This window comes from Astyanax mexicanus, chromosome 16 (assembly GCF_023375975.1).
Source record: "Astyanax mexicanus isolate ESR-SI-001 chromosome 16, AstMex3_surface, whole genome shotgun sequence".
Taxonomy (NCBI): domain Eukaryota; kingdom Metazoa; phylum Chordata; class Actinopteri; order Characiformes; family Acestrorhamphidae; genus Astyanax; species Astyanax mexicanus.
The window spans coordinates 34643854-34666799 of record NC_064423.1 but is presented as its reverse complement, the minus strand read 5'-3'; the positions used below and the strand labels follow the sequence as shown (position 1 = coordinate 34666799).

Genomic DNA, 22946 nt, shown 5'->3' with positions numbered 1-22946 from the left:
TGTGATGTATTTAGGTGCTCTTATCTGTGTTTAATTTAACATCTGTCCAACTACACTGGCATGCCAAAAGTCATGGGACAGGAAACAGCACTCATGTTTTTTATCTAATGCCTTTGGAATCGAAAGGACATTGCACTAAACTGTGGAATATGCATAGCGGGATCTCCTGCCTTGAATGTGGATGTGATTTGTCCAGGTTTCTGTGTGCACGGACTAATCTGGTCAGATGCCACCGGTCATGATCATAACCAGCCACTGCACTGTCCACTGTGGATATTAATGCCTGTTTTGTCTTGAATTTTCTCACTTTTTTTTAGTTTCTAGGCATCATTTTTTTTATTGTTTTATATTTTTATTTTTTTATTCAGTTTTTTTGTTTCCTATATTCTTAGTTTTTTTTTATTATTTATTTTATCATTTCTTATCACTCTTATCATTTTACTTTATTTTTACTATAATTTTCTTTCATTTATTTTATATTTTTTAAATTCTTTACTTTTTATGTGTCAATTATTTATGGTCTTTGTAGAATTTCCTATTTTTTATTAAACATCGATTTAAAATTTGTATTTCTTTTTTTATTTATTTCTTTTACTATTTTGTTTCCTTATTATATCTAATTTCTAATTAAATACTTTCAATCCCTCAAGGCTTCAAGGCCCGGCTGCATTGTAAATGAGGTTCATCCTCAATTTATTCCTGAGTGAAAATAAAGGTTGATTCATTGATTCATTGATTGACTTACAAGATAGCACCTCATAACATATACAGGTGTGGGCAGTGGGCATTTCCAAGCTGTCTGATGAGGTAACACTTCTTAACCAATTTACTGTACAAACTGCTGTCCAATGACTTTTGGTCTGTCAGTAATTAACATTTAAGAACAGATAAATAACAGATAAGATAATGTTCTTTCCATTCCATGGTTTTCCATTAGGAACTAACGTCAGCTACAAGATCCAACACAATGGGACAGAAATCAGCCGCTCGTCTGCAGTCAGAGGGACTGTTCCCCACAACATCACCTTACCCCCGGAAACCCTGCAGCATCTGGGGGCAGGATGCCATCAACTGACTCTCTTGACCTCCAACAGAGCAGCAGCTGTAGACGTATGGACTGCTCTGGAGCTGTGTGTGGTGGAGCCAGTGGAGGGCCTGTTAGCTTCTTTAGCATCAGACCAGGATTTCTGTTCTGGATCATTTCTGTACATAAATGTTTCTGTTAGGAGTGGAGCTCCAGTGGAGCTACTCTTTATGATCTCAGCAGCCAATGAGAACGTCTCTGAGACCCATCAGACACTTAACAGCAACCACCAGGTCTTTAACATCTCCAGCACATCAAAAGGTAATAGACCCTTGATGCATTGATATAGTTAAGTTAACTGAGGCCGTGTTATATTGTGGTTTTGAAGTGATTATTTATATATTACAATATTTCTGACTAGTAATGACTCAACTAATTAGTAATTGACACTAGTTTAGTTAGTTATTAAACATTACTACATTTTTGATAGTGAGATTGCTGGTTCAAATCCCAGTCATGCAGCTTGCCATCAGCTGCCGGAGCCCTGAGAGAGAGAGCACAATTGGCCTTGCTCTCTCTGGGTGGATACAGTTGATGGAGCTCTTTCCCCTCATCACTACTACTAGGGTGATGTAGATCAGCACAAGGCATCTGTGAGCTGATGTATCAGAACAGAGTCGCTGCGCTTTCCTTCGAGTGCGCTGTGATGCTACTTGCATCAATGCTGCATCAGCAGCAGTTTAAAAAGAGACGGAGTCTGACTTCACATTTATTGGAGGAAGCATGCGCTAGTCTTGTGTTGTGGCATCACTAGTGATGTAGGAAATACAGCTGAGTAGCAGCTGACTGTGTAAGTTAGGTCACTCTGTTGTAAGTACTGTTAATTAATGTAACCTTATTTCAAAGTGTTAATTTATATAATACATATAATTCAGCCACAAAAATAGGATTCTACAGATACCTTAGACATGCTTAGTCAGTAAAGCCATGCCCAATGTCAAAAATTGTCTTCCTTAGTTCTGCTTTGGATCTATATATAAGGGTAGTTTAGCCAACAATCCTGCATAAAACAGTACATTTTTATGGTTTAGCCGTTCAACAAGTATGATCCAATTTAAAACGGTTGTCAAGGGCGGAGATGAAAAAGCAGACATAAGTACAAGTAAAATAATATTTATTTAAATAAATAAGAGCATGACAAAAAATAAATGACAAAGACAAGACCAAAGAGTCCAGACTAAGACAACAAGAAATAAACAAAAAGTAGCACAAAAAACGCAACGGACATGAAATCACAAAACATACATGTATAAAGCCACACATAGCATTCAACGCAAAGAAAAAGATACAAAGCAAACAAAAATATACTAAGCAAACAAAAAAGATACAAAATAAACAAAGCATACAAAAGACTCAACGAGGAACACTGAAACAAAGGGGCTTATATACATGCAGAGGGTGAGGAACACCTGGGACCGGTAACAAGGGGGCGGAGTAACAAACAAAATAGGTGGGAACACACAGGGTGGGACTAGGGTGAAGACAGGACAATAACAAAACAGGTCACATGGCTAGGAACACAAGACAGAAGGAAAAATAGAAGACAGACACGGGCTAAGATGTCACATACGTTAAACGATTGCTGCCACAACTTATTTTATCTGTGCAAGTAATCAACAGCCTTTTTTGGAATCAGTATCTCATACACTGTAAAAAAAACATAATCCTATTTATTAAACATGTATTTGTATATACTAGGTAGAAACTCTATTTTAACACTGTTTTTTTTTCAGGCACACTAAATGTGCTGGTCAGAGCATGGAACCTGTTTTCAGTGATGGAAGTGGACGCTGGGAATGTAACAGCAGAGTGCCAGTCTCTCTCAGAGACCGGACAGGATGAACACTCAGTATGTAAAACAGGCTGCTTTATTAAAAATTTAAGATGATTAGCTTAAGCAAGAATATATTAACTACGATATCTCACATTGTATAGCAAACCATAATTGTGTTTTTGTGATTATACCACAGTTAAATTAAAAAAAAAAAAAAAAAAATATATATATATATATATATATTTTTTTTTTTTATTTTATTTTTTTTTTATTTTTTTTTTTTTATTTATCAAACTTTCTCAAGATAAAATAGTCTAAAATTTCATTATTAGACTCTGTCCTTCAGTCATGATAGTCAAGTTCATAATATCCCCATCGTCATGGTTACAATCAACAGCCAAAACATCAGATTAGGACATGTTACAGGTTATGATAATACCATGACTCACACAAAAGCTGTGCCAAAGCTGTAAACTGATATATTCTACCATAAATTATGCAGCAAATCATGAGCCTGACCTTGACTGGCTAATCTAATTCTGTGTTTCAAGCTTAGATTTGCCTTTTTTAGTGTTCATTTATTTGTATTAATTTATTTATTTTATATTTACAAATATGCTAAAGGCACTAATGTGAAATATAATTAATGTTGGCAGTTTTTTAGTTGTAAAATTATACCACAGTTAATTCCGACCCTGTGATGTGATTGCCTGAGAGGCGTTCTATGAGTGCCATTATCAGCTGGTAATGCACTGTAACCGAAGTTCTTCATGTATTACTCCGCCACATACAGGTAACCCAGCAACAATGCAGCGCTTACAAGCCAAACAGCGCAGCTACAAACAAAGCAGCAATCGAACTATTTTAACTCGCAGAGTTTTTTAACCAAACAGATCGTATTTTCTCATCCAATTTAACTTAAAATCTTTCAATAAACAGTGATAATGGAAATGGACTTGAGGTTCGTGCTATAACATTTAATATTGGCACTGCTTTGCTGATCTACCTATGACCGCAGCACAGCAGTGCTGATATTACACATTATAGCAACTCCATCTCTTGAAATATTGCATAATTATAACATTGCCTAGTTATGGCTGGTGTTTATGTCTTATAAGAGTTGGCACCATTTCTAGATTACGTGTGTATACAGTATTACTTCTCAAAAGCTTCAGTTACAGTCCCATTAGCTTACAATACTGACACTATTTACAACGTCTCTCAGCCAATCACAATGATCCGAGGATTGCCATAATCCCAAATCATGCTGCTAGCCATCAGCAGCCAGAGTCAGAGAGAGGACAGTTGGCCTTGCTCTCTTTGGGCGGGCAGATGCCACGCTCTCCCTTCATCACTTCTAGTGTTATGTTGGTCAGCACAGGCATCTGTTAGCTGTAGATGTATTTGAGCTGGGGCTGCAACGATTAGGCGATATAATCGACAATGTTGATTATTTAAATTAGTCGACTACAAATTTAATTGTCGACTAATTGTTAATTTGTAACAGCAACGATTTACACAAAGTGCTGGGGACAGAAGCACAATGGGAGATAAATGGGGGTAAATGGCTCACTCACACGAGTTACACCCAACTTATTCTGTGTCTTTAAAAGTGCCCAAACACAACAGATTACATGTCTTATCACTAAATATCAGCACTTTTCACGTTTAAACAACATCGGGACATTTAAATGCCTTTATCTCTATTGTTTCTAAAGATGGAGCACATGGCAGAAATAATCCTTGACTAATCGACTAATCGAAAAAATAATCATCAGATTAGTTGACTACCAAAATAATCATCAGTTGAAGCCCCAATTAGAGCTGAGCTGCTGCAGTTTTCTCTGAGCATTCCCTGTGATTCTGCCTAGTGATGCTGCATCAGTGCAAGTTTAAAAAGAGGCTGTTTTTGAGGCTGCTTTTTTATATAATTGAAGGCATGTGCTTTTATTTTTAATTTTTATTACTAGGAGTGATAAGAGGAGTTAATGTGAACAGGCATTGTGTAATTGGCCTTGCAAATTGGGTAGAAATTGGGGTAAAATAGAAAGAAACTATTTCTAAAAATACTATATGTTATTTGATGTATACTTTTATATTTTCTCCTGTTGTCTGTTGATTTTCCTTTTTGCAGACAGGCGAAATGGTTAGACTCCCAAGAGACAGTAATCCAGAGATCACTGTAGATCCAGAAAACCCAGTTATCGGCACAAACAGTGTCACACTGGGAGTTAAAAACCTGCAGGGAAATAATAAACAGTATACGTTTGCCTGGAGCTGCAGTAAGTGCTGTATTGTGTGTTTGTAAAGTTTATGGAATTGATTTTGGTCATAAATTATTAAAAATGATTATGAGATCATTGATCATTCTGTTTCTTTGCAGGTCAGGACTGTCCCTGTGCAGTTACTGCTATCACTGAAACATTTGTGATAAATGCGGCCTGTCTCCCTGCACCCTACAGTTTCTCAGTCTATTCTCTGACGGCTACAAGATTGACAGGAAATCCAAAGCCTGAAACAGCAACCAAATGCATCACTGTTACACCACGGACCGATTTCCGTCCGGTCATCACGTAAGAGCACTGTATACTGGGGCAGGAGTGGTTTAGTGGTACATTATTGCTTGTTACTTCAAGTTATTCAACTATTGGGCACATATACACTCACACTAAGACCTTTGAGTTGAATCAACTTATAATAACAGGTTAGTCTGTTGCCATTGACTGTTTTTTGTTCCATTGGCTAATGGCACAATCAATTTGCATACTGGGTGTGCCCCTTAGTTTCTGACACCCATCATCAGTGTGTAGTAATTCCCCCTTAGACTCCTTTAGACAAATCATATATTAGGATTAACTGCCTGTAATCTGTGTTGCAGCATCATTTCCTGAGTATTATTCAAAGCAATTGATAAATAGTATTTTTTTAGTCTAAATAACTCACATGAACATCTTAAGGCAACCAGTCTTCTCAAATAATTGAAGAAAATTCATCTTATCCAGGCTTACAATGTTGGATTCTGGGTTTGATACCTGTGTTTTTTGCCCCTGAGCAAAGTCCTTAAAGAGCCACAAAACCCTAAACCATATTTTTCATTACCAGCTGAAATGTGTTCCTTTGAAGTTGTAAAACATACCAGTCCTGCATACAAGTTTTATTATCACTTCCTTTAAAAAATGCTTTTATTGTGGTAATTTCTGCCCTCTGCAGTGCCCCTTTTAGGTTCAACAATGCTATAGGCAATGCTAACAATGCTAATGCAGATCAGTTAATCAATAATTCCGCCCCTCTGCTGATCTCCAACCATCTGCATCTCACCACTATCAGAGGCACACTGCTCCTGCAGCTCAGCCAATCAGCTCTCCCTCCTGCCCTGCCTCTAAACCCATACATCACCCAGTGCCCCTCCCAAACTACCCATCCCATTTTTTAGCCTTTTTTAAATTTGAGTTTGGAGGGTGGAGTCAGCTAAAATCAGGGCATGTGTGGAACAGAACAGAGCAGCTATATTACAATTTGGGTGGTGGGATAGAGAGATGTCAAACATGATATTATTGGTTAATATTATTTTGCCCCACCCACAAGTGCACTTTAATCTCTTTTTTTTAATTGGAAGATTCAGTAAAAACAGGCACCTTATAAGTGTTTAGTGTTTTGTTGTGTTGTTAACATTAATGCATTAACGCCTGCAATTAATCTGGAAAATGAATTCTATTTTATAGATTAATAAAAATACTAAATTCATAAAAATTCATACAAATCTGAAATCAACTTCTTTAACGACTAAAGAGTTTTTTTTCTCTGTTCAAATTTAATATCTGTCCAAAGGTCACAGTAGGAACCTTATTTCTGCTTTCTTATTTGTTAGATGTTCTAACTGCAGTCCAGTGAACGTCCGCATGGATGTAAATCTGCAGTTGCAGTGCAGCGGCTGCCAGCAGATAGTTTGGTACTTTGAGGACACGAGTTCTGTATCTGTAAGTGTGTGTTCTGTTTTCAGCAATTTAGTTTTTTTTTATTTTATTCATTTCTATAAAGTGTATCTACTCTGATTCTTTTTTTTATTTAGGAAATTATAAAATCCTGCTATTCCAACATTAATCAGAAACCGCTGATAAAGATGGGAGAAAATGTCAGCTCTCTCACTGTTCCCAGTTCAACTCTGATTAATGCAGTGCAGAATATCGTTGTTCTGGTTTATGGTGGGTATAATTTGCTTTTAGCTTGTTCTTCTAAGAGTTGGGTAAAAAAAAAAGAAAAAAAAAGAATCTAAGGTGTATAGGGATAAATAATACTCATAATGTATCTGCATTCTGCCAACTGTCCTATATACAGCCTGTACAAATATTGGTCATATCCCCTACAATCTTTGGAATGTTCTGAAGGAAGAAAGTCATCACTGGTGTACTACATAAATACTACAAATATTTCAAGCACCTTTTTTTTGTTTATCAGTAAATGCATGTCTAAATCGTGTACTTTAGTGGTGTCTTAAAATGCATATTACACTTCTGGACTGTAGGTGAGCCCACAAGCCAAAAGTCCAGTTTCTCACATTATACTTCTTTAAATATTACAGACAAATAATAACAATTCTTCTAGAATTCCAAAGGTTAAATTTGTTTCTTTAATGATGATTACTAAACTGTACTACAGCTCTGGAAAAAAAATAGGAGACTACTTAAAAATGATGAGTTTCTTTATGATTTTACCAAATTGAAAACCTCTGGAATATAATCAAGAGGAAGATGGATGAACACAAACCATCAAACCAAACTGAACTGCTTGAATTTTTGCACCAGGAGTAAAGGCATAAAGTTATCCAAAAGCAGTGTGTAAGACTGGTGGAGGAGAAAATGCCAAGATGCATGAAAACTGTAATTAAAACCAGGGTTATTCCACCAAATACTGATTTCTGAACTCTGAAAGCTCTGCATTCTTTTTTGTTATTTCAGCCATTTCTCATTTTCTGCAAACAAATGCTCTAAATGACAATATTTTTATTTGAAATTTGGGAAAAATGTTGTATGTACTTTATAGAATAAAATTATATATTTTTTACTTAAACATATTCCTATGAATAGTAAAATCAGATAAACTGATTCAGAAACTGAAGTGGTCTCTTAATTAATTCCAGAGCTGTATTTGAATGAATTAAAAAGGTCTTGGTTGCTAAATAGATCACACTGGATCTGTTTCTGTCTGTAGGTGTAAACGGTGCCTATTCTGGATCTACTAAATTCACCATTCCAATCTTCTCCACTACAACCACTACAACCTCAACCTCACAACCTACTACACAAACCCCAACAACCACAACACAACCAAACTCAGCAACCACCCCCTCCACTACAACCTCACAACTTACTAGAGGAACCCCAACCACTACCACACGGACAACCTCAGCAACCACCCCCTCCACTACAACCTCACAACTTACTACAGGAACCCCAACAACCACAAGACAGTCAACCACAGCAACCACCATCTCCCCTACAACCTCACAACTTACTACACAAGCCCCAACAACAACAACACAGGCAACCTCAGCAACCACCCCCTCCATTACAACCTCAACCACACAGTCTATAGCCAGGCCCACCACATCCACAACCACAACTTCTCCCACTTCTACAACCTCCACTACTGTACCAACACGCTTTACCACTACAAGCCCCCCCAGCCCACCCTCCTGCACTATTAGCCCCACAGTGGGAGACATTCTCTCCCCATTCAACATCACCTGCACTGTGCAGCCCTCCTTCTGCTGGAGCGCCCCCTGTACTTACTGCTTCAGAACATCTTCAGGTAGGCGCTTATTCAGTAGAAACAAAAGGAATCGTACATTTTTGACCACTTTATACATATAAATATAACATCAGGAACTCACAAAGAGTCTGATTTTATATAAAATAATTATATAAACAATGAATAATGTCAATCAATCAATTAAACATTATTTTGACTTGGAAGTACATAATGGGCAACCTTCATTTATTTTCAACAAGTATTTACAAAAACAGGATTTGACATCACATAAAAAATAATAACTACATTTAATCATTTTAAATTAAAATAAATTTAAAAATAAAATAAAATAAAAGATAAACATATATAAAAATAAAACTTTTTTCTTAGTTTAATTGATAAAAAGATACAAAGATAAAAAGAAGATAACAAAATAAAAAACAGTAAAAATTAAGCTAAAACTAACTTTTATGTAGTACTATTTATATATAAGAAACAAATTAAAATAAGTTAAAAAACGTTAAAGCATTAACGCACATGATTAGTTTGCCCAGCTGTTATTGTAAATAAAAAATAAGCATATGCTCTTAATGACTTGCCTGGTTTATTTAAAGGGTAAATAATAAAAAAAAATGGAATCAGTAATGTCTTATTATTTTTTAACGCAAATTAATTACCACATTAATATAAATCTAATAGCATTTTACATTTCTTACAGTCATTCTTATATTTACATTTAAATATCTGCTTTAAAAACTTTAAAAACAAGTATGATTATTCGCAGTTAATAACAGAACATTGTCGGGAATAATCCGATTTTTTTTATTGATAATCACCACTTGTAATAAGAAAAATATTAAAAATGAATGAATGAAAGAACTAAAAAAAGAAAAATAAAGAGAAGAGAAGAACTAATACAGAAAAAAAGTTAAGAATAAATAAGATTAAGTAAAACAGATACAGGCTGTCTGAAGGGGGTAAGATATTAAAATTAAAAGTTTTTAATGACTGAATGACACCAGTGAGTTTTAGTGTTTCCTGTAGTGAATTCTATCTCAGTGGTGTTCTGTAGCTAAAAGCAGATTTTCTCAGTTCAGTAAAAACTCTTGGTACCTGACAGCTGATCCAATCACTAGAGTGAGTCTAATTACTGTTATTTGTATTTATTAAAATAATGTTAATAATGTAACTTAAAAAAAAAACAAAAGAATACCACTTTAATCAGTTTTTTAAATGTATAATTTATGGATTATTGTGTATGGTTGCTCACTCTGACTCATTTACACTCATTTACCTTTCCCCTGCAGGTCACTACCTTCACTGTGGTCATGAGTGGGCAGTACATTCCCTCTTCCTCCCTCTGGGAGCTGGTAGTAACCATTCTGTGGTTGTGCTCATCACAGTGCAGAATGGAGCTGGACAGAGGATTAACACCTCTGTATCTGTGCAGGTTTGCTGTCTTCAGTTTGACACAGCTGCATATAGTTTGTTCATTATTGTTATATATGTATGTTGATAATAGTAATAATGTAAAGGTCTGGTCCTGAGCTGGAGTTTCAGCAGGGCAGTCTGCTGAATGATATTTTTCCTCTTTTTGTTTTTTAGGTGAATCAGGTTAGCTCTGGGTCTACAGTGCAGGATCTGGAGGCTCTCGTGTCCAAAGAGGTGAATCTCAAAGGAGCAGCACTGGCTCAGATGTACCAGTCTGTGTGCAGCAGGCTGAATGGGAGCTCAGCTAATGGTCAAGAGCAGACTGCCAGGAAGAAGGTACAACATTTTGGAAAGATAGATAACAATATCAGTTATAGAAACATATAGACTCTCTGGGCACGTTGTGATGCTCTTTGCTATCTTACACCCTATCAACTGTCTATTTTCACACCCTGCGCATCATTCGACATTTGACTGATCAGGGTAGAGCCTGTGTGAGTTGCTGCATTACTTGGAATGAGCCCTGATACCAGTATCTCCAAACTGAAGACCAAGTTCCATATAAAAGGGGGACGTCAGAGACAGGACATGAAGTGGGCCTCCCAAGAAGACGTCACCCTGTAAAGATCGTCAAACACCAGACAAGTTAATGGCAGAGTAATAAGCTGTTTGGTAAAGTCAGAGAGTATTTGCCAAATTTTTCATGGGTGCAACCTCAGCCCATACACAGCTCTGCTGCTCATGCCACAAATGCATGTTCTTTGCGAACAGGGTTGGGCACGTTACGTAAAAGTAATTAGTTATAGTTACTACTTACTTCTCCAAAAAAGTAATTGAGTTACTCCACTATAAAAGTAACTAGTTACTAGTAAAAGTAACTATTGCGTTACTTTTGTGTTTGTACTGGCCCTGTACTTGTATATTGTAAATATAGCACCTGTCCTGCAGGTGCGTCACGATGGGAAAAAAACATGCCTGATTAGTGCTGTGCTTCTGTTTTTTGATGTGTATTATCAGGGGCGTTGCCTGGGTATGTAAAAATCAGTTGGATCCGGTGGAAAACATAATTTTAGAGCAGAGACCAGGGTTTAGAAACTCATTTAAACTAAGTATAGTACTAAATTCTGGCTATCCACAACATCCAGCTTCTAGCTAACTGGTTAGCTAAATACATTTTCGTTAATTATAGCTTACAGTAATCCTGCAGTCCTAAATTAATAAAAACACAGTATTTATTTGTAAATGAAATAGTTATTGGCTGATCAGGTACATTCTCAAACCTTGATCTGTGTGTTTTGATTGTTGTTTGTTCTGTGATTGGCGTCAAAAGATTTTCCATTCACAGCGGACAGCAGCCTGTCTCCTAATAACGCACACACACACACTTGCGCCTTTGTCTGTATGCGCAAAGTAAAAAAAAAAGTTAATTGAGCGGCTAAAGTAACGAGCAGTAACGGGGTGTCGGAAATAGTAACTGCGTAATTAGTTAGATTACTCTAAAAAAGTAACGGCGCTAGTAACACCGTTTATTTCAGCGCTGTTATTCCCTTCACTGCTTGCGAATGTGGATCAGTTTTTATAAGAAAACAAACATGCTACATTGTTATAACAAACAAGTCATCTACCAAACACAAATTTGATTAGATCTTGCGCTACATTTACTTTAAAGGTTCCTAAAATAAGAGATAATCAGGTAACTGTGTAATGATATGTGGAGTAAACATAATTTTGGGAGATTGATCCATGCACTTTTTATTTCTCCCACTCAGCACTACATAAACCCTCACTACCTCTTTAATTTTTTTCCAACCTCCTCGCCATCTTCCTCCTTTTTTCCTGTATCTCTTCTCGTGAAGGGGCTTCACACACACTTCCCAGCATAGCTACCCTGAACTCCAGCCCAAAACCTTTGAGTTCGCCCCCCCTCCTCTTTCCATTTCAGTTTCAAAGGCGTGGGAAATACTAGCAGTTATTTATTTAAGTTATTTATTAAATGTAGACATTTAAATATCATAATTCACATGTTTATCTGTGTTTTAGCTCAGAGAGAAGATGCTGTTAAACCTGGACACAGCGGTAAACACAGCCCCCATCACAAACCCTTCAGAAATGCAGATGGTTGCTGGAGCTATGGTGAGCCTCACCGCCCAGAGTGACGAGCTGTCCCCTACAGCACAGGTACCTGATCCAGGTGTATTACAGGTGTATTCCAGGTGTATTCTGGACTATATGATGCACATCATCCACCATCAGTACTTATTCTACCTCTTCTTTCTCTCCTGCAGTTAAATGCCAGCTCTCTCCTGTCAGACCTCAGTCAGTCCCTGGTGTCTCTCGCCCAGTCTGAGGAAAGTGCCAAAGATGTAATGGTGCAGGCGGCCACGCCCCTTCTTCAGGCTGCCAGTAACATCCTCAAAGCTTCTGCCAGCACAGAGAACCAGGTACTTTTGTACTCCATCTAAACGCTAGTTGAAGCGCTGATTCTATGAATAGGAGATTGCTATGATGGTTCGAATCCCGATCATGTAGCTGGCCATCAGCTGCCGGAAGCCTGAAAGAGCACAATTGGTCTTGCTCTCTCTGGGTGGGTAGATGGCGCTCTTTCCCCTCATCACTCCAAAGGGTGATGTTGATCGGCACAAGGCATCTGTGAGCTGATGTATCGGAACCCTGTCGCTGCGCTTTCTTCCGAGGATATTGTGTTGTGGAGTCATGGGGGATGTACAGATCAGTAGCAGCTGATTGGTGGGACAATTAGTCTAACTCAATAGAATTATTTTTTTTTAATTGACTAATTCATTTAATGTACTCCTTCGCTTTAGGAAAAGACCTCCAAGCTTTTGCTGAATGCAGCAGACAGCATACAGAGTGCCATGCTGGCCGGCAAACCAGCAAACCAGGAGCCAATCATCATCAGCACTGCCCAGATCAGTATGTATGTGAACAGGTAAGCTACGCTAAAGCTGTTTTCAGTCGTTAACAATTAGAAACAATATTGCTATCAGCTGCCGGAGCCTCGAGAGAGCACAATTGGTCTTGCTCTCTCTGGGTGGGTAGATGGCACTCTTTCCCCTCATCACTCCTAGGGTGATGTTGATCAGCACAAGGCAGCTGTGAGCTGCTGTATCAGAACCGAGTCGCTGCGCTTTCCTCCGAGTGCGCTGTGATGCTACCCAGCAATGTCTTCACCCTCCTTATGTTGGGGTATTATTAGTTATAGGGCGAGTCCTAATGAGTGGGTTAGGTTTTGGCTGCATAAACTGGAAAGAAAATTAAAAAAAAACTAAAAATAAAATAAAATAGAAATAAAATGAATTGAGTTGTAATTGTATTTGAGTATTTGTCATACTCATAAGACTTTAGAGACATGCTGAATTCTCTAAAATATTCTTTAACTGGCACGTTGTTGTGTTTCTCATCAGAATGTCTCCAGATAAGCTTCAGAAACAGTCATTCAGCATTGAGAACAGCAGCTCCGCCAGCTTCACGCTCCCGTCTCTGGGTTCTGGTGTGCTGCCGTTGGAAGAACCAGTGGATGTGAGGGTGAGAACATACAGGAAATTACCAGTTTCTGAATAAAATAAAAAATATAAAAATGTGTTTATTCATGTATTCATATGTGTTTATTCATGTATTCTAATTCTTATGTCTTTTAATATTAATTATGATTAATTAGGCATAAATATCAAATTAGGTTATATCAATACATTGTTGATTTTAGTAAAAAAGTAAAAAGTGAAAATATTAATAAAATGATGCTGTACACGAAGGAAAATTATGCACATTGAATATGCAAAATAATCTGCTCATTATTTGGAGAAAAGGTGTCATATAGAATAGCTGTGCTACTTTTATTGCAAAATTCAGCAATGATTTATTATCTTTTTATTAATAAATAACTTTTATTACTTCCATTTCTAAGAAATATAAATCAGTTGAACGTGGATGATGTAACATTTTCACACAGCTGTCTAAACTTTATTGATTCTTAAAGTAATCTTGTAAAGTAAATTGCCTTTAATGTATATGTATATAAAGTGTGGTGTATAAATATGTAAATATGATTGTTTGGATGCAGATGCTGAGTTTTGGGATGAACCCTTTCTCCTGGAGTAAATCTGATGATATAAGTGGATCAGTGGGGGGTCTGTCCCTCACCACAGAGAACGGCTCGGCCATCCCGGTCACAGGTCTTAATGAGGAAATAGAGGTAAGATGTATGAGTTATTATATTACAGTTATTATTATATTCTTTTACAGTCACCTATAGGATGATATGTAGTCTATATTATCACTTCACTGCTGAAACTGAGACTTAGGCTTCGTGATCTGTATCTGTGAGTAATGTGAACGAGTCTGTCCCTGAAACGCCTCATATGCGCACATTAATACCTGTATAAACACCACCTTTTTCACCACCAACAACAAACGTCATATTTGAGAGATGACTCGTAGCTTTATAAAGGGAAATGGATGAGTTAGCAGCTCATATGTGGAGCATCTTTTGCTGGAGTGGAGAAACAGCAAACAGCTGGTCTGAAGTTCATGCTCAGGTCGAGGAGTTGAAAAAAGGCCAGGCGGTTTGCTTTTGCTGTTTTTGTAGTTATAGCTGCACAGCTGCACCAAGAGATATGTGGTTACAAGAGAGAAGCACATAGCGCATGCGTAAAAGCAAAAAGATGCATACATTTCGATTTGACTGTTCACATTCATGTCGCATGTCCATGGATATGAAAGTGACTCAAATCTAAAAACAGCCATAAAAAATCAGATCTGAGCCACATTGAGCAAAAAATCAGTTTAAGAATATTAAGCTGAGCTAAAGCCTAAAGCTGTTGCCATGTGGGTCAGCCAGACGTCCTGTACCAGTTTTCTCCAGTTTCCAAGAGTCTTTTGAAGGAGTAGGAAACAGTACTCACCCCTCTCTGGCTTCATCTGAAATGTCTCTAAAGAAAAGACTTCTACTTATATAAGTAATAGTCACAGAGTTTATTAAAGTTTTTATCTAGAATTGAAGAGTTTAAATGGCTAAAAGTAACTGCAAAAACTGAGGGTGTTCTAAAGCTTTAGAACTTTTATTGTATACAGCTCTGAAAAAAAAAAAAAACAAGAGACCACTTTTTTGATTTTACCAAATTGAAAACCTCTGGAATATAATCAAGAAGAAAGCTGAACTGCTTGAATTTTTGCACCAGGAGTGGCAGAAAGTTATCCAAAAGCAGTGTGTAAGACTGGTGGAGGAGAACATGCCAATATGCATGAAAACTGGGTTAAAAACCAGGGTTATTCCACCACATATTGATTTCTGAACTTTATGAATTTCAACTTGTTTTCTTTGCATTATTTGAGGTCTGAAAGCTCTGCATCTTTTTTGTTATTTCAGCCATTTCTCATTTTCTGCAAAATAAATGCTCTAAATGACAATATTTTTATTTGGAATTTGGGAGAAATATTGTCTGTAGTTCATAAAATAAAACAGCATGCTAATTTTACTCAAACATATACCTATAAATAGCAAAATCAGAGAAACTGATTCAGAAACTGAAGTGGTCTCTTATTTTTTTCCAGAGCTGTATATATGTACGGTATATGTATAACTGTATATGTCTGATTTTCAGATCCTCTTACCGAGAGCAGTGGTTGGAGAGGTGAACAGCACATTTCTGGACTTGGGAAACTACAGTACTCTAATCATCAACGTGACGACACCTGATATATCACTGGTGCTGAAACTGGACCCCTCAGAGGAGACACCTCTACAGTTACTCCTGGGCTTTGAGGAGTATCCTAATGACACCAACTACACGGCCAAAATCCAGCTTCCACATCCAGGAGTCTCAACAGGTAATTATTATACTAACTGCTTATTGTAACATGCAATTTCTGTCACTGCTACACTTAATGGTCCTTCATTAGCAGAATGAATTAGCCCCTAAAAATCTGTTAGTTCTTCTTCTTACCATGCATAACACATATAGACTGTCTAAAAAGTGTGACTCCAAAAGTGTGATTTGAATAGACTGCACTATTAAAGGAGAAAACCGGTGTGAAATAGACTTGGATTGTAGTGAAACATAATAATGAGCACAAACATTTGTTTTAAGAGCATAAGTCCATTTACCCCCAGTATTCCCAAATACAGAGCTTTTAGCCGATGCTCCGAAAACAGGCTTATAATGCTAGTGATGGGGGCATAGAGTTACCCATCCAAAGAAATGGCTATTTTTACACTATTAATAAGCTCAAAGTAGCTGAGCACCCTGACATTTAAAATGAGGCACTGAGAGCTTTTAAAGTGCTGAGATAGTGTATTAAAAACACTGTTTGTACAGTTCTCTGGGTGCTGCAATAATTGGACTAATGAGTATGAACCAATAGCTACCCTTGTGAAAAAAGAAGTATAGGTAGGAGCATTAAAAGTATTTTTATGTTAGGTAAAGAATACTAAACCTGCATTTCTGTTTAATATACTTAATGAAAATACACAGTAAATATACTCTCTGTACTTTCATAAAATGTATTTTTTAAAGCCATATGTTTTAAATTAAATGTTGTGTTGATGGAAAATATATGTAGTGGTGTTAAATACTGTAGTGTAGAGAAGTTTTAGTTTAGTGTAGTTTTTTTCACAGTAGGATTAAGGTGTACACAATATATGCATCAAAACACTCAAGTAGTACTCATACAATATACTTCACATACAACACATACTTAAATTAACTTTAAGTTTGCACGAAAAGTTATATGAAAAAAAAACAATCTAATGCTTTTATGTTGTATTTAAATATAGCTTAATTACAATTGAAATGTACTTTATCACCTTTCACAAATAGTGGAAAACTCAAAGAGCTTTATATAAATGAGGATAAAATAAAAAGACATAAATACAGTACATTTATACAAAATAAAATATAATAAAATCAAGAAAGAGACAATTAATCATGCAGCACATTTAAACGACTGGTTGACATTTGTCATCACTGACATAATTTGTGCATAATCAATGACTCATAAATATATAAATATACTTGCTTCATTTTTGTGTGGTCCAGAGGACAGGTACACCTGGGTGCTGGACTCGAGGGATCTGACAGTTGAAGTAGGAGTTTATTTTCTTTTGGTGAGGCCGGTTGTAGAAGCTGGTGTAAACTCCTCAAACACTTCCGTCTTCATCACCTCCATCGCTGCCCAGTGCAAGTACTGGGATGAGACTAAAACCAACTGGAGTGACTATGGCTGTAGGGTGAGTGAACAGCTTCTTCCCAAAGTCATTGCTATTCTCAACCTAGATTTAAAGATACTCACTCCCTAACTCTTCCCTTTTCCTCCTGTTACTGTCTCCACAGGTCGGCCCCCGGACCACGCCTCAGCTCACTCAGTGCTTGTGCACTCACCTGACCTTCTTTGGGAGCTCTTTCTTTGTCATGCCCAACCTGGTGGACGTGTCTCGCACTGCTGAGCTTTTTGCCACGTTCGTCAACAACCCTGTGGTGGTGTGTTTTGTGGGCGCCATCTTCCTGGCCTACCTGTTGGTTGTGATCTGGGCAAGAAGGAAGGACATCCAGGACACAGCCAAGGTTGTGAAACTAAGCCAAGAAGAAATGCTTCTGTTTCAGTTTAGAAACTAAGTAATACTAAAAAACTGCTACTTTAATTATCAGTGTTTTCAAATGAAGATCAAATATTAAGATCTTTACACATACAGATGTTAAAAATAAATAAAATCTTGCTTTGTCTTTGTTGTCATTTTTATCTAAAAGTTGAAGCTAACAGTTCTGGAGGATAATGATCCTTTGGCGGAGTATCGCTACTTAGTGACCGTCACCACTGGCCATCGACTGGGAGCATCTACCTCCTCTCAGGTCAGCAGGTCTAACTCTGTGTTAATCTCACAATCATCCAGTCAGAAATATTTTTATTAATCAAAAGGTAAATCACTGTAATCAGTACTAATGCTCTCTACAGGTAACAGTGACAATCCTGGGCTCTGAGGGGGAGAGTGAACCCCACCACCTGACTGATCCGGACAAGCCGGTGTTCGAGAGAGGAGCGGTGGACATGTTCCTGCTGACCACCCCGTTCTCTCTGGGAGATCTGCAGAGCATCAGGCTGTGGCATGATAACTCCGGAACACATCCAGCCTGGTGAGAAAAAGACTGTTCCTTTGGAATATTCTGCCGAATCGGTGCCATTTCTGTCCCCAGGAAATTACATGTAAAATTGTGCGCACCAAATAACTTTAAAATACATTTTATTATTAAGCAGATTATTTTGTACACTGATATAATTGCAAAAGTAAGATATGTATTTAATAAATAATAAAAACTATAAAAAAATAGAAAAAAAGCATTTGTTACCTGTCCCTACTCTTTAACTATAAACTTTACCATAAAATATAATTATTAAAATCCTTCAGAGATGTAATTTTTTTGAGTCCAAATCCCATCTGTACGGTGGCCGAGAAAGCCCAACGCAGTGCAAATTGAAAAGCGCTGCAAAAGCACAAAACACATCCATCAAAAATACAACACAGGCGCAGCAAATAGAAAAACGCGCTGCAAATAGAAAAACGCGCTGCAAATACAACCACAACACAACAGAAGTGAGTCACAACGCAACGGAATTTTCCCGGGGGACCTTAAAAGATGCTGTACCAGCTAAGCTGCGTCTTCAGTAACGTCTCGGACTTCACTATGTGTACAAAGGACAATAAGTGGCAAACAAGGCGTTTTGTGAAGCAGAACTTTTAATAATATGCACACAACCGTGGTAATCACAGGTAATAAACATAACTTACTTTTCAGAAGCTTGTTTGCCACTTATTGTCCTTTGTATACAGCTGGTACAGCATCTTTTAAGGTCCCCCGGGAAAATTCCGTTGTGTTGTGGTTGTATTTGCAGCGCGTTTTTCTATTTGCAGCGCGTTTTTCTATTTGCAGCGCGTTTTTCTATTTGCTGCGCCTGTGTTGTAATTTTGATGGATGTGTTTTGTGCTTTTGCAGCGCTTTTCAATTTGCACTGCGTTGGGCTTTCTCGGCCACCGTACATCTGCGCTTTAAACATTTTCATAATAAATCCAGAATATTGAAAACATCTGAAACATCCGGAAGTTTCTACAAGTCACGTCTACAACAGGAAATTCCCTCATTAGTTTTTCTGTATATTTGATCTTATTGTAACTAACAATATCACTACAATGTGCTCAGTGACCTCATGCTATTAGTATAGACAACATTTAGCTATTTTTAATGTTTTGCTAATTCTATGCTTAAAACTCAGTGCTGTTACTTTCATTCCTGTTACTCAAAACATAAAAAGTAACAGGAATGAGTTTTAGTAACAGGAATGAGTGCTAGTAACAGGAGTGATTTTTTTTTGTCAAAAATATCAATTATTTGAACATGCAGTCCAATTTTGTAACCATATTTAGCTTAGAAACCTTGTAAAAATTAAGTAAATCTGCCTGAGTTTGACCAGTACATGTTTTGAATAGTTAAATACATGTTTTATAAGATTAAAAAAAAAGTTTAATTTGGAAGGGCTACAACAAGCAAATAATACCTATTCGGTGGAGTGGCTCTCCTACAGCAGATTAATATTCAGAGGTTTAACTTTTTTTCAAGTGGAATTACATCAATCTTTTGCATAATTTACTTGTTAAAGTGTAGAAACGTATATTAGAGTGTGATACTGTTCATTATATACTCATTATTAGGCAATAATGTGATGTAATTACAGGTAGGACAAAATATCAATATCAATAATGGTTGTTAAATTCTGTGAAACTGACACCAATAAATTCATAATTCCTGGCATTTGCCTATTTATAAGTATTTTATCCTCCTCAGAAATACAGATGCTGTGAAGTATCATAAAGAATTGTCTTGTCATACAGTATATCCAGTATTGCAGAATCACAGTATCATGATATCATCACTATCATTGACAATGTATTGCGATAATGTTGTATATTTTTGCCAGTAGCAAATAATCTGATAATGCAATCCCTAGTTCCTATTACCTATGAAACCCAAGTAACAAATCAGTGTAATTCTAATTTGTAAATCATTTGTGTGCCTCTTTATTTATTATATATTATAATATAAATATAAATATAAATATATATATATTTTCTGTACATGCACACACACTCTTACCCCACTTACCCCAGAAAATGGAAAGCACTAAAAACCCTACTACCTCACTGGACTCTATTGCACACTGTGTAATAGAGTAATTACTACCTCACCTGGTCTTTTTTGCACACTGTCTTGTTATTTATTATTCTTTGTCTGTATTGTGTTGTATTGTCTGTCTGCACTTTTGTACTGTTGCACTATTGTTCTGTCTACACTGTGTTTATGTGCACCATGGTCCTTGGAGGAACGTTGTTTCATTTCACTGTGTACTCTGTATATAGCTGAAATGACAATAAAAACCACTTTGACTTTGACTTGACTTTGACTTTGATATATTTGTCTATATAATAATAGAGCTGTATTATAAAAATGCATGTATCTTTGATGTGAATTCCTCAGGTTTGTGAATAAGGTGATGGTTCAGGACTTGGAGACAGGTCAGAAGTGGCATTTCCTGTGCAGCTCCTGGCTGGCCATCGATGTGGGAGAGTGTACCTTGGATAAAGTCTTTCCTGTGGCCACAGAGATGGACTTAAAACAGTTTAGGTAAATGACGATTGGTTTAAAGGTCTGCTGGCCTGCTTAATCTAATTCTATTTGTGTAATAATGATGATGTTCATAATTATATATAACTTAAAATCATTAAAATTGACAGAAGTACTGGGACGCCAGCCTATTCATTGTTTCTACTTACAGTGCCATGAAAAAGTATTAAATTATTTGTAAAATTGAATTATCAGTGATTAGTTATATTGTTTGTAAAACTTAGTTAAATTTCACTGGCCACAACCAGGCCTGATTACTTGCAGACCTGTAGAATCAGGAAAATCACCTAAATAGAGCCTGAAGAAGATAAAATATCTCAAAAAGCAACACATTATACCCCAATCTGAAGTCATTGATCATCTATCAGTCTGGAAAAGGTTACAAAGTAATTTCTAAAGTTTTGGGACTCCAGAGAACCACAGTGAGAGCTATTATTCACAAATGGAGAAAACATAGAACACTGGTGAACCTTCCCACTGGTGAACCTGGTGGACCAAAATGTTTCCAAAAGGGCATGGACAACTCATCCAGGAGGTCACAAAAGAACTTAGAACAACATTTAAAGATCTTAGACAGTTCTCACTGCTGACCAAAAGGAACACAAGGGCTTATTTCACATTTGCCAAAAAACATCTTGATGATCCCTAGGAACCTTTTGAAAAAGAAAAAAACTAATACATTTTTTAAAGTGATAAATAGTTATAGTTATTAGTTTACTGGAATTAATGACCTTACTGATTATTAGCAATTTTAAAGGCAGTATTTCTGGCCATGCATCTGATGAAATCTTACTGCTTCTCTTTTTCCACAGTAATCTGTTCTTCATGAAGACCGCAAAAGATTTCCGGGATGGTCACATATGGTTCTCTGTGATCAGTCGTCCGCCCAGCAGTAACTTCACTCGGGTTCAGCGGGTCTCCTGCTGTTTCTCTCTGCTGCTCTGCACTATGCTGACCAACATCATGTTCTGGGGAATACCCACTGACCCTTCAGAGCAGACCATGGATCTGGGTAAAGCAGACCTTCCCTTACTGCACTGCACATTCATTTTTTTAATTACTAATCATCATGACATTAAAAAACTATTTTATGTTAGGAGTATGAGAAAATATTAATATATCAGATCAGATGTCAGACACTTTCTAAAAACACTGTAAAAACTACCCTATTAAATATAAAGTTATATTGATTGCAGTAATCTAAGTCGTTTCAATGGAATATGGTGATATTTAGGGTGTGCCTTATGTTGGGGGGAAATGAAACCTTGATGAGTAAAACACATTTCCCATTGGCTCCTGGGTCCATCTCTTTACATACTAGGTGTGTCTACGGCAATAGGCGGCCCACGGGCCAGATGTGATCCGCTGACATGAAACATCTGGCCTGTGAGGTTGGTTGAACTGTAATGAACGACGATGAAAAATATAAAAGAAAATGCTTCTCTGGTGAGCTTTTGTTTACATTCCTCCCCTGTCTCTCTGTCGCGCTCAGCGTGACTTTAGTTTCTGCCTGTTCTCGTTTTTCCACCCGTTCTTGAGCTCCCTATTTCCTTATAAGGGCATTTTTTTCCCGGCCCATGACCCTGACGACACGGGTTTGATAAAGTGTTGATATACATGTTATCTACATGTACATTAACCCTTGTTATATGTTTTCATATAAACATCAGCAGTTATGAACAGGAGTATTTCTTCTACCTGCTTTGAGGTCAACTGTTCTGCAATTGGGTTCAACAACCCTCTGGGCTGGAGAGCTACTAGTCTGTAGCACCCCACCCCATTGCACTTTATTTTCCAAAACAGATTTATTTTTTGTGTTTAAAAAAATATCACTAAAAATGGAACTAAAATATCTGCATTTCATCTCAGTCATTTTACTGCATTAGTTACAGTTTCTGAAGTATCTATATGTTATATGTTTTCATATGAGCATCAGCAGTTATGAACAGGAGGTAAGTAAGTAAAGTTAAGGTGTGTTTTATATGATTACGCTTGAGGAGCGGTGTGTTTATTTCTTCTACCTGCTTTGAATTCAACTGTTCTGCATTTGGGTTCAACAACTCTCTGGGCTGGAGAGCTACTAGTCTGTAGCACCCCATCCCATTACACTTCATTTTCCAAAACAGAATTTTTTTGGATAGATAGATAGATAGATAGATAGATAGATAGATAGATAGATAGATAGATAGATAGATAGATAGATAGATAGATAGATAGATAGATA

The 22946-nt window shown here is 37.0% G+C and overlaps 1 protein-coding gene across 1 annotated transcript in view; it reads left to right on the top strand.

Moving 5' to 3' along the window:
• The window catches only part of pkd1l2a (polycystic kidney disease 1 like 2a), a 50572-nt gene that overhangs the window by 11615 nt on the left and 16011 nt on the right, over positions 1-22946 (top strand). Inside the window, exons 7-27 of the mRNA XM_022687052.2 lie at positions 938-1345; positions 2818-2933; positions 4993-5140; positions 5242-5431; positions 6727-6835; positions 6928-7060; positions 8067-8666; positions 9914-10056; positions 10212-10373; positions 12078-12215; positions 12323-12478; positions 12860-12984; positions 13460-13580; positions 14116-14247; positions 15656-15881; positions 17090-17280; positions 17384-17614; positions 17798-17899; positions 18003-18181; positions 20576-20722; positions 21535-21734. Coding sequence (XP_022542773.2) covers positions 938-1345; positions 2818-2933; positions 4993-5140; positions 5242-5431; positions 6727-6835; positions 6928-7060; positions 8067-8666; positions 9914-10056; positions 10212-10373; positions 12078-12215; positions 12323-12478; positions 12860-12984; positions 13460-13580; positions 14116-14247; positions 15656-15881; positions 17090-17280; positions 17384-17614; positions 17798-17899; positions 18003-18181; positions 20576-20722; positions 21535-21734 — 3957 coding nt within the window. The remainder of the gene's footprint in view (positions 1-937; positions 1346-2817; positions 2934-4992; positions 5141-5241; positions 5432-6726; positions 6836-6927; positions 7061-8066; positions 8667-9913; positions 10057-10211; positions 10374-12077; positions 12216-12322; positions 12479-12859; positions 12985-13459; positions 13581-14115; positions 14248-15655; positions 15882-17089; positions 17281-17383; positions 17615-17797; positions 17900-18002; positions 18182-20575; positions 20723-21534; positions 21735-22946) is intronic.